This window comes from Hylobates moloch, unplaced genomic scaffold (assembly GCF_009828535.3).
Source record: "Hylobates moloch isolate HMO894 unplaced genomic scaffold, HMol_V3 SCAFFOLD_19, whole genome shotgun sequence".
Lineage (NCBI taxonomy): Eukaryota > Metazoa > Chordata > Mammalia > Primates > Hylobatidae > Hylobates > Hylobates moloch.
In genome coordinates, this window is record NW_026652294.1 from 13,524,420 (window position 1) to 13,536,483 (window position 12,064).

Genomic DNA, 12,064 nt, shown 5'->3' on the forward strand with positions numbered 1-12,064 from the left:
CCATTTGGAGGAGGGGTTAGGATGGACACATAGAGGAAGGAGGCTGCCTCTGTGACAAAATTCAGATCAATTGAGATAGCAAATTCCAAGTACCTGCTGGGTGTAGGGCTGTGCCAAGTGTTGTGGGAAATACCAGGGATGAATAAAATCCTTTATGAATATTAATGCCTGTCTTTGCTCACCCTTAGATGGCAAGCTTCATGAGGGCAGAGAGAAGGTTTTAATTTGGGATAATATTCCCCTTCCCTAATCTTAACCTTGGAGAACATCTGAGCTGTGGGTCTGCAGGGTATTCCCAAGCTTTCCCTCTCTGCAAGGCATATGGGATTCTGTCGTGGATCCCTTTGCAATGCCTCTGTGTGCCTGGCAGGAGCTGAGTGACTGGAAAGCAGGAGCCCACTTAGCCCATTTGTCTCCGGGTAAGACAAAGCAGAGTGTCATCTCTACCAGCCTCCAGGCACAGTGGAGAGCTGGGCTGGCAGATCCAGCTGTTTCCTTGTAGCTGATGACCCACCAGCATGAGAAAGTGGGGCTGCGACAAGCCCACGAGGTGGAAGGTAGAAGACCCGTGGGGGGCACCTGTGGTGAGTGGTGCTAATCTCAGAGGCATCTCTAACAGGGCTCCCTCCCTTACTTTCTCCTGTAGCTTGGGAGTGCCAGAAAGTAGGGGGAAATTGGGGATTGGTGCTGCTGCTGAGATGTTTGGGTTTTTTTTAATCAAATGCCAGACTTGGATTTTGCCATTTTTTTCAATTAATGTCTTCTTTCTATTCTAGGATCCAATCTCGGGTACCACATTGCCTGGCTTCCCAGTCTCTTCTAATCTGTGACTTTCTCAGGCTTTCCTTATATTTTTCTTTCTTTTTTGAGACAGAGTCTCGCTCTGTTGCCAGGCTGGAGTACAGTGGCACGATCTCAGCTCACTGCAACCTCCGCGTCCCGAGTTCAAGCGATTCTCCTGCCTCAGCCTCCCAAGTAGCTGGGATTACAGGCACATGCTGCCAGGCTCAGCTAATCTTTGTATTTTTAGTAGAGACAGGGTTTCACCATGTTGGCCAGGAAGGTCTCCATCACCTGACTTTGTGATCCGCCCACCTCGGCCTCCCAAAGTGCCAGGATTACAGGCGTGAGCCACCGCACCTGGCCCTTTCCTTACTTCTTAAAATGACCTTCACAGCCTTGAGGAGTCCTGGCCAGGTGTCCTGTAGAATGTCCCCAAATCTGGGTTTGTCCGAGGTTTTTTTTCATGGTTAGACTGGAGTTACAGATCCTCAAAATGAATACCCCAGAGGGGAAGTGCCCTTCTCATCACATCACATCAGTAGGTACCTGAGATCCACACAACATCACTGGTGACGATAACCTTCATCACTTGGTTAATGTCATATTTGTTAGCCATCTCTACTATGAAGTTACTATTTTTTCCTTTTTTATACTCCATTTTTTGGAGGCACGTCACTAAGTCTAGCCCACTCTAAAGCGGAGCGGGGAGTATCTACATATGTTCAATGGAGTCCTTTTTTTGGACAAGGTTCATAAGATTCTTAAGATGAAAGGCATCTCTCTTTACTTGGCTCTTTGCCAGGCATCTACGTGCGATATCTGCCATTCTGTCCATCCCACCTGCCATTTATCTTTGTTCACCACTGATCTTATTCCAAAAAGGTATTTCATATGGATCATAGAAGTAAATGCAACCCCTAAAATAAAAACATGACTAGATGGGGGAAATTCAGGTAAAGAAAAAAAATAAGACAGGACATAATATAAGGCCTTGTAAAGTAGATAGAATTTTGTGCCAAATTCAGCTCTGAACCTCCTGGTAGCCAAAGAAAAGTGAGAAACCTCTGTTCCAAGACTCATAGTGGTTACAAAATAAAGACAACCAGATTCCTTGGGAGAAGCATACCTTTTCCTGGTATTAAGAGCTAAACAAAATGCCTTTTCCGTGCAGCCTCTTAAGACAGACATTGTGTGATACATAGATAGAGCAGAGGTCAGGAAACTGTGGGGGCAGATCTGGTCTACCATCTGCTTTTGTAAATAAAGTTTTACTGTAATAGAGCCACGCCCAGTCATTTACATATTGCCTATGACTGCTGTCTCACTTTCTTATTCAAAGTTGAGTAGTTGTGACAGAGCCATATGGCCCACAAAGCCTGAAATATTTACTATCTGGTCTCTTGCAAAAAATGTTTCCTAATTCCTGATCTAGAGGACAACTCCTTAACCACCCCCTACCCCCACTCCCACCAAAATAGGACTGCAGGACTAATGTGCATTTCTGGTAATGGCCTTCAGGTTAGGCTGGTAAAGCAATTCTTGTTATAGTACATGAGAGAACCCCACTACAGGGGCCCAGAAGGCAATGCCTAAGAGCCAGTCTTATATGCATAAGAGCTGGGTCTAGTCCCCTTTAGTTAGCTTATTCTCATTTAAATTTACGGCATGGCCTCATTTAAATTTACAGCATAGTAAACCTTACTTGTTAGAGGCAGGTGGTAATTGGTAATTGCCAGCTGTCACTTGCTGCATTTCTCTGTGTGTTTATGGTGCCAGCAAAACCTGTGTGGTCCTTTTTATTTATTTATTTATTTATTTAACAAATCATTGAGCCTGCTGTAGAACAGCAAAATGGTTCTGTGAGAACCAGGAGGAACTTTACCCCTCAAGGGACATTTAGGTAATATCTGGAGACATTTTTATTTGTCATAATTGGGGGTTGGGGCTGGTAGTATTACTGGCATCAAGTGGGTGGAAGCCAGGGATGCTTCTGAACATCCAACAATGCACAGGACAGCCCCCCACAGCAAACAGTTTTCTGACCCTAGAGGGCAATAGTGCTGAGACTGAGAAGCCTTGTTTTATTTTCTTCATTTTATTTTATTTTTTTTGAGACAGGGTCTCTCTCTGTCGCTCAGGCTGGAGTGCAGTAGTAGCAGGATCCCAGCTCACAGCAACCTCTGCTTCCCGGCCTCAAGCAGTCTTATTACCTCATTCTCCCAAGTAGCTAGGACTACAGGCGTGTGCCACCACGCCTGGCTAATTTTTGCATTTTTTGTAGAAATGGAGTTTCACCGTGTTGCCTAGGCTGGCCTCTAACTCCTGGACTCAAGTGATCCACTCGCCTTCACCTCCCAAAGTGCCGAGATTACAGGCGTGAGCCACCGCACCCAGCTGAGAAGCCTTGTTTTAGAAAGCAATTTTTGCTAACAAAATATCTGATAGAAAGATCCCTTCTGGAAGTACCTAAAAACCTCAAGTTAGGGGGTTCTAAGAGCCTTACACTTTTCCAGAATTGCTCTGAAAGGCTTAGTCATTTTCATATACTTGTTCTGGGTATAATCTTTGACGCATGCTGCTGGGCTTCCAGGTGAACAGGTTATAATCCTGCCTCCAGGACCCTTAAAGGAGATAAAACAACATTACAGGCTGGTCACAGTGGTTCATGCCTGTAATCCCAGCACTTTGGGAGGCTGAGGCGGAAGGATCAGTTGAACCCAGGAGTTTGAGATCAGCCGAGGCAACATAACTAGACTCTGTCTCTACACACAAAAAAGAGCCAGGTGTGGTGGTGCACTTGGTAGTTACTTGGAAGGCTGAGATAGGAGGATTGCTTGAGCCCAAGAGTTTGAGGTTACAGTGAGATGTGATGGCACCATTGCACTCCAGCCTGAGCGAAAGAGGGCAACCCTGTCTCTGGAAAAAAAAAAAAAAAGTACAGCACCATTACATGAGGCACAGCTCGGCAGCTACCAGAAGCTCATAGAAGTCCAGAGTGGAGAGGGAGATGGATCTCCTTGGGGCCTGGGGCGGACTGAATCGAACAGTTTGCTAAGGGAACAGCATTTAAAATGGCCCTAAAGACTGATGAGATTAGCCAGGTGTGGTGGCTCCCACCTGTAATCCCAGCTACTGGAGAGTCTGAGGCAGAAGAATCTCTTGAACCCAGGAGGCAGAGGTTGCAGTGAGCCAAGATCGCGCCACTGCACTCCAGCCTGGGTGACAGAGCAAGAGTCTGGCTTAAAAAAAAAAAAAAAAAAAGACTGATTTTTTAGCCACTAGTTGTGGGGAAGAGCACCCCAGGGTGATATGGGGCACATAGACAGGATTTATACACACACGGTGTCATTTGGCTAAAAACATACACATGGGTGAATGGTAGGCAGTGTGGTTAAGATCTTAGGTCAAGCCAATGTTGTGCAGGACCTTTGATGGCCTGTGAGTCGGTTTTCAGTGTGGTGGTTCATGGGGAGACTGAAAGTTTTCAGAGTAACAGAATGATGGGATTGGAACTGTTCTTGACAGACGATGCAAATGGAGCTGGCTCACATGGAGGGTTTTTGAGGGAGAGGCTGCAATCAGGGGCCAGTTAGGAGAATGTTACAGCCCTCCCTGGCCAGAGGAAGTACAGGCATGATTTAGAGATGCATGTGAATCTGCAGAGGGCAGGCCGCAGAACTAGGCCTGTCTTTAGATGCAAAGCTGGAGAAGCAAAGATGGCTCTGAGAGTTGAACCTGAGCAACTGAAAGGTAGAGGAAAGGAGGTTTGGGGGGCGAAAGTGTGAGTCACGGTGGGCAGAGGATGTACATTGTGATGTTCACCTACTTGTCTCTAAATGTGGTCTTTCAGTCCTACTGTCCTCATAAGGAGTGATTCTGACTTCTCCACTCTTTCTATGGAGATTTCTCTTTAGTGTAAACCGTGTGGTTTGAGGCAGGTGCTGAAGCATTTTCTTTGGTCCTGGGGATTTACTGTGAAGAGTGGCCTCTCATCTGCCCTGGTTGGAGGGTGGGAGTTCCCAGCTGCTGTGATAGAAGGCAGTGCACACAAGACTGGGTAGAGTCTCTAGACAACTTTAGCTCTGCCACTAGGGACCAAGGGGAAGTGGGAATGAGTGGAATGGAAAGCATTGCATTAATTTTTGTTTATTTTTTTGAGTGCTTATTGAGTGAATAAGCCAATACAGCTTATTTGCTGTGTTTTCCTGTCAGTTATTTTTGGATTCAAGTATTCATTTTTAAATCTCCTGCAGGTATCTGTGGACCAAACAGCCACTCCTATGTTGGACGGCACCAGTTTGGGCATATGCACAGGCCAATCCGTGGACAGAGGCAACAGCCAGACCTTTGGGAACTCCCAGAACATAGAACAGGGCTACTCCTCCACAAACTCCAGTGACAGCAGGTGAGATTCAGAGTGGCCAAACTCGTGTTCCTGAGGAGTGGGGACAGTCTGATCTCAAAGGCTGCAGAGGCTGAAGTCCAAAGCTCTGGGCCGAGTTCTGACTGTACCACAAGTCATATGGAACCCTGGGCAAGTTAGTCCTTAACCACATCTGTGTGATGGGACTAATGATCTGTTTCCTGCCATCCTCACAGGATAGCTAAGAGGTTCCCACAGAGACGTAGGAAAGTGTCAAGCACCACGCAGGAGTACAGGGCTTCTGGAAGGGGGCCCTGTCCAGTCTGTCTTGTTCACTGTGGTGCCACAGGCACGATGCCTTGCACGTCATAGCATGCTGTCAGTAAGGAAAAGAACAAACAGTGGATGAATCACTAATTGTGGCCAAACATGACTGTTCTTCTTCTATTCCTTAGTATCCGGAGGAAAAGGAAGCTGCGTGTACTTCATTTGCTCGAGCAAGTGCACCAGCTTTTAATACTGTTGTCAATTCTGAGAAACTGTTTTATTTTCTTCCCAGCTGTGTTTGCTTTATAATAATTATGCCCTCGTCTTTTCTTACTGTCTCACTGTATTGACGAAGCAGTCCTTGGCAAAATGATCTAAGAGACTTAACTTTTGTACCCCTGTCCCTGAGAGCAGAAAGTTCTCTGGGGCTGCTCACCTGGCTGGCCTCTGTCAGGAGTCACTCCATTTCCCTTATGTCATAAATTCTGTGCTGGTTTAATCTGTGTCTCATCTACTGCAGCCTGTTCATTCTGGCCAGTAGAGGTGATGGTCATTTCAGAAGCAGGAGCAGGTCTGAACTTCTCTGCTCCCTGCCTTCGCTCATGCCCATATCCCCATCAAGCCTACCTGGCTTTTTGGCTGTAGGCGTGGAGGAGATTGGAGAGGCTGCCCAATGCATAGAAAATGAGTGCATTTATCTGCTTCCTCATTGCTTACAAGGGTAGAACAGTAGGTTTTCTTCTGCTTTCAGAAGAAATGAGGAATCGGGGATATTTAGGCTGGAGGTGAAAAGACCAAAAATGATATGGCAGGTAGAATCAGGACCAATGACTGAAAAATACAGAGAACAGATTCTATTTCATGATGAAGAACTTACTAGCAATGGGTCCTGCTGCATGGAAATGGGCTGCACTTAGAGGAGCCGAGTTCTTTGCCATTGAAGATGTTCACACAGATAGGACAGCCTCTTGCCCAGACTCATGGTCTCAGCAGAGACTCAGGCATTAGAAGGAAGTTCATTTCAAGGGTCTTTGAAAACTTTTTCTAACCCTGAAATTCTGAAACGCTTCCAGTGATTTCTAGACTCTCTGAATAGTCATGAAGAGTAGTCTGGGACTGAGGAAAGGGAGAAGTTCAAAGAACTTGAGGAGCTGCTGGATAAGCCCCACAGCTGGCCCAGTTTGGTATACTGGGTAGCCACTCAGCTGCTGAGTATTAAGCACGTTTTAAGGAACCATCACACCTTTGAGCAAGAATGTGGGCAGAAGGTGGTGGAAAGGGCTTTGGAGAGAGACTGACCTGGATTCAGATCCACATCCTGGTACTTCCTGGCTCTTTGACCTTCAGCAGTTCCTTTAGTCAGTTTCAAAGGGTTGGTGTTAATTATTTTAGTATTGTTTACCACTTTGGGCTTCCTGTGTGTCAGCCCTGTACATGTGCTCAGCATCGTATAAACATTCGCCTCACATCAGCCCTCAAAGACAGGAACAGCATTAACCCCATTTGTCACATGGGGGAGCTGAGGCCAAGAAATGCTATATAGCAGGTTAGTAATGATACTGGGATTCCGTTCCCCATGCTCTTACGGTGTTACCTAGTACTCTGGTCAGGATTAAATGAAGCTACCTGTGAAAGGCTCTTGGGGCAAACCCAGAGCAGTCCAGGGGGTTTCTTGGAAGTGGTTGAGCCTTGGGCCTGAGGAATATTATTAAAAGGAGAGATGCTTACTAAGGGCAAGTTTGGACACAAAAGTACTTTGAATTCTAAAGGTGGACATTTTATTTTTTATTTCATTTTATTTTATTTATTTATTTGAGACAGAGTCTCGCCCTGTCACCTAGGCTGGAGTGCAGTGAGTGGCACGACCTCAGCTCACTGCACCTTCCACCTCCCAGTTTCAAGCGATTCTCCTGTCTCAGCCTCCCAAGTAGCTGGGACAACAGGCGCACATCACCATGCCTGGCTGATTTTTGTATTTTTAGGAGAGACGGGATTTCACTATGTTGGCCAGGTTGGTCTTGACCTCCTGACCTCAAATGATCCACCTGCCTCAGCCTCCCAAAGTGCTGGGATTACAGATGTGAGCCGCCAAACCCGGCCCTAAATGTGTACATTTTAAAATAGGAAACCCCCCATGAGATAACCCTCTGATATAGCTGTTTGGAATTTACTAAAATGCCTTTAGTGTCAACATTGTCCTGGTTTCTGGCTCCATAAGAAGTGGAGACTGTTCCTAATATTTGTGCTCTTGACTGCATACGTGCCATCTTGCTTTGCTGACTTGACACCTTGTGTTACAGCTCTCAGCAGCTGGTGGCAAGCTCCTTGACCTCATCCTCCACCCTGACAGAGATCCTGGAAGCCATGAAGCACCCCTCGTAAGTGGCTCATCACAGTGTAGGGTTGGAAGGTTCCCAGAGGCCTGTGCCACAGCCATGTTCAGGCAGTGTGGTTTGGTAGATTCATACATGACTCTACTTCTCACCAGTTTTGAGACCTTGAGCAAGTCACTTGACCTCTCTGAGCCTCTGTTTCCTTGTTTGTAAGATGGGATTGATTTTTTTTTTGAGGCAGTCTCACTCTGTCACCCAGGCTAGAGTGCAGTGGCGCCATCTTGGCTCACCCAACCTCCACCTCAAGATGGGATTTTTTTAAAAGGGATTTTTTAAAAAGTAGTTAAGCCACAGGGTTGATGTAAAGATTAAATGAAATAATTATATGAGGTACCTAGTATAATGCCTAACAAGTATAGGTATTCTCTGAATGTGAGTTCCCTTATTTTCCTCTCTCCCCCTTCTCCTTTTCCCCCCGTAACAACTTCCTTTTTTTTTTTTTTTTTTGAGACAGAGTCTCACTCTGTTGCCCAGGCTGGAGGACAGTGGCGTGATCTCGGCTCACTGCAACCTCCACCTCCCAGGTTCAAGTGATTCTTCCACCTCAGCCTCCTGACTAGCTGAGATTACAGGCACCCGCCACCACGCCCAGCTAATTTTTGTATTTTTAGTAGATACGGGGTTTCACCATGTTGGCCAGGCTGGTCTCAAACTCCTGACCTCAGGTAATCCACCCGCCTCAGCCTCCCAAAGTGCTGGGATTACAGGCATGAGCGACCTCGCCCAGCCCCCTGTAACAGTTTCTTTTGTCCTCTCATGGGTATTTCTCTGAGTCTAGGAATAGCATAGGGACATTGCTTTATGGTATTAAATGCTCTAGTAGGAGTCCCTTCTTTTTCATCTTTCTTTCCACTTGCTGCCACGGGGCACACACATCCCCTGCTCCCCGCTCACCGCGTTGGAACCCAGGACAGGAGTCCAGCTGCTCTCTGAACAGAAGGGCCTCTCACCGTACTGCTTCATCAGCGCGGAGGTGGTGCACTGGCTGGTGAACCATGTGGAGGGGATCCAGACACAGGCGATGGCCATCGACATCATGCAGGTGAGACAGCAAGAGGGGCCCACAGAGCTGTTTGCTTAGGTCCTGAAAAATCAGGGCCTGCCTTAGAAGCCATCATCCTTTCCAGTAATGAGATCTGCAGGTTGGGGTGAGGATTTTTTTAATAAGTGGGAGGCCTTTCTGGAATTGATGAAAGAACAAGTCTTGCTTTGAAATACACTGTATCTTGACTTAAAAACCGTGCAGAATTTATTGTCTGAACTGAAATGTTTTGGACAGAATCTGTGCACTTATAAACCTCAGAAAAATCTCTATGATTTTTGGGGGAATGCCCTCCCTCTGACCTCAAGCCCCCAGTGTCCCCTGGTCAATGCATGCTTATTCAAGACTCAATGCTGGATTCAAGGCTCTGACCCAGGGGCCTTCTATCACCTTGTACTTACTCTGTCAGAGCTCTTAGCACAACAGAATGAAGATCTATCTTTCTCTCATTTGTCTCCTGCCTCAACCAGCTCCTTGAAGGCAGGATCACCTCTTATTTTCCATTTCTGTATCACCAGTGCCAGGCATGTTGCTTGGCACCTGGTAGGCACTTAGCACCATACTTGCTGGATTTAATTACACTGCTCGGAACTGGAACTCTGGAATATGGCAGAACTGGAACAACAAGGAAATGGGAAAGGGCCAGTTGACTGAGCCAGTTCATGCCATCCTGTCTATACAGAGGCCCCCAACTGGAAGTCAGTACTGTTTCCTCACCAGCTGAGTTGTTATCATGGAAATGTTAAAATCAATAACTGATTTGAATAAGCATGTGATTCTCAGTTCTCTCTTTGAGGGTCTTGATATGCTGTTTTGCATAGCGTTTGCCGTATACACTCTCATCTCCCTGAGAATACGATTTCTTTATTCAAATAATGAAATGCTACTACAGCGGTTAAAATGAATGAGCTGAAGGTACATGTATCAACATGGATAAATGTCAGAAGCATGATGTGGACTGGAAAACCAACTTACAAAATGATATAATATTATGCCCTTTATTTAAAAACTTAAAATCCCAAAAGAATACCTTATATTCTCTATCATACGTGTTTATATAATAAAATTATTTAAGAATAATATTACACTAACCATTTATTTCTGGGGAGAGAGGGAGAGTAATGGGAGTGGGAGAGTCTATGGAGATTTTTTTTTTAATAAAAATATCTGAAATCAGTATAGAGAAATGTTAAATTTGTGAAAGTAGAATAGTGGTATATGTGGATTTCGGTTTTTTTTTGAGACAGAGTCTCACTTTGTCGCCTAGGCTGGAGTGCAGTAGTGCTAATCTCAGCTCATTGCAACCTCCACCTCCTAGGTTCAAGTGATTCTCCTGCCTCAGCCTCCTGAGTAGCTGGGATTACAGGCATGCACCACCACACCAGCTAATTTTTGTATTTTTGGTAGAGACGGGATTTCACCATGTTGGTCAGACTGGTCTTGAACTCCTGGCCTCAAGTGATCCACCCCCCTCAGCCTCCCAAAGTGCTGGGGTTACAGGCGTGAGCCACTGCTCCCGGCCATCTGAATTTCTTTATGCCCTTCTGCATGTTTGAAATATTTGATGATGATATGAGTTTACATTTTAAAATATAATTTATATCAAGTACAACATGTCTAATCTGGGGGTGGAGGGTAGGGTCTCCTCAGTGCTCCTGTCACTCCCTTGTCTCCAGAGCATGACTGAGGGCTGCCCCTTCAAGATGCCTCTCTGCAGGAATTTCAGAGTTTCAATGTCTCTCCTAGAAAATGCTGGAAGAGCAGCTCATCACACACGCATCTGGCGAAGCCTGGCGGACCTTCATCTACGGCTTCTATTTCTACAAGATAGTAACGGACAAAGATCCCGACCGAGGTCAGAGCCGAGATGAATGCAGTTGCCCACAGGGGCAAGTGTTTTTCCTGGTGACTTGCTCTTTCACATGATGGTGCTTCCTGAGCTGCATGTGTGACTTTGTGTTATAAGTTGACAGATGACAGATCTGTCAACTTCCTTGAGCCTTTGTACTTAATTTAAGCATACCCAGAGTGACAAGGGTTTCTTAAGCTACAGTGTGTTCTTGGTGAGAACAATGTGGGTGAAAGATAAAGCTAAAAGAGGCCAAGGGACCTAGTGTGAGGAAATTCCCACACATCAGTTTTTGGTAGCTGTTTTTAATTAGAGCGCCCCACCCCCTTGCCCACCCAGCCCAGGTAGTTCTGATTATATTATCATGGGCTCCAGTCTGTGATTTATAGCACTTTTCACTTGCTAGATCTCCAGTTCAGACTCCATTTCTACCCCTAGGAAGACTATCAAGTCCTAGCAAGTTTTCCAAGTAATATTTTAAGTATCTGTGGGGTGTTTTTTCTTTTGTTTGGTTTTTTAAATAATGAGAAAAAGTAATTCCCCAGAGGGAAAACTTTTTTAGCATGGTCAGAGCTGACTCGCATAACTGGAGGCACCCCAGATTCAGACCAGCGTCTTGCCGGGCACGGTGGCTCACGCCTGTAATCCCAGCATTTTGGGAGGCCGAGGCTGGCAGATCACTTGATGTCAAGAGCTCAAGACCAACATTGGGAAACCCTGTCTCTACTAAAAATACAAAATTAGCCAGGTGTGGTGGTGTATGCGTGTAATCCCAGCTACTTGGGAGGCTGAGGCAGGAGAATCGCTTGAATCCGGGAGGCGGAGGTTGTAGTGAGCCGAGATTGTGCTGCAGCACTGCAGCCTGGTTGACAGAGTGAAACTCCGTCTCAAAAACAACAGCTGGCCAGGCACTATGGCTCATGCCTATAGTCCTAGCACTTTGGGAGGCTGAAGCAGGTGGATTGCCTGAGCTCAGGAGTTCGAGACCAGCCTGGGCAACACGATGAAACCCCGCCTCTACTAAAATACAAAAAAATTAGCTGGGCATGGCGGCAGGCACCTGTAATCCCAGCTACTCAGGAGGCTGAGATAGGAGAATCGCTTGAACCCGGGAGGCAGAGGTTGCAGTGAGCTGAGATCATGCCACTGCACTCTAGCCTGGGCTACAGAGTGAGACTCCATCTCAAAAAAACAAACAAACAAACAAAAAACAGGCCAGGCACAGTGGCTCATGCTTGTAATCCCAACACTTTGGGATGCCAAGGCCGGTGGATCACGAGGTCAGGAGTTGGAGACTAGCCTGGCCAACACAGTGAAACCCCATCTCTACTAAAAATACAAAAAATAGCTGGGCGTGGTGGTGGCCA

At 46.2% G+C, this 12,064-nt stretch overlaps 1 protein-coding gene across 1 annotated transcript in view; it reads left to right on the forward strand.

The window, feature by feature from the left end:
- The first annotated feature begins 505 nt into the window (after positions 1–505).
- Positions 506–12,064, forward strand: part of LOC116459369 (GATOR complex protein DEPDC5-like) — a 34,350-nt gene continuing 22,791 nt past the window's right edge. The window contains exons 1-5 of the mRNA XM_058431891.1: positions 506–584; positions 4,996–5,188; positions 7,714–7,791; positions 8,716–8,848; positions 10,595–10,703. Coding sequence (XP_058287874.1) covers positions 506–584; positions 4,996–5,188; positions 7,714–7,791; positions 8,716–8,848; positions 10,595–10,703 — 592 coding nt within the window. The remainder of the gene's footprint in view (positions 585–4,995; positions 5,189–7,713; positions 7,792–8,715; positions 8,849–10,594; positions 10,704–12,064) is intronic.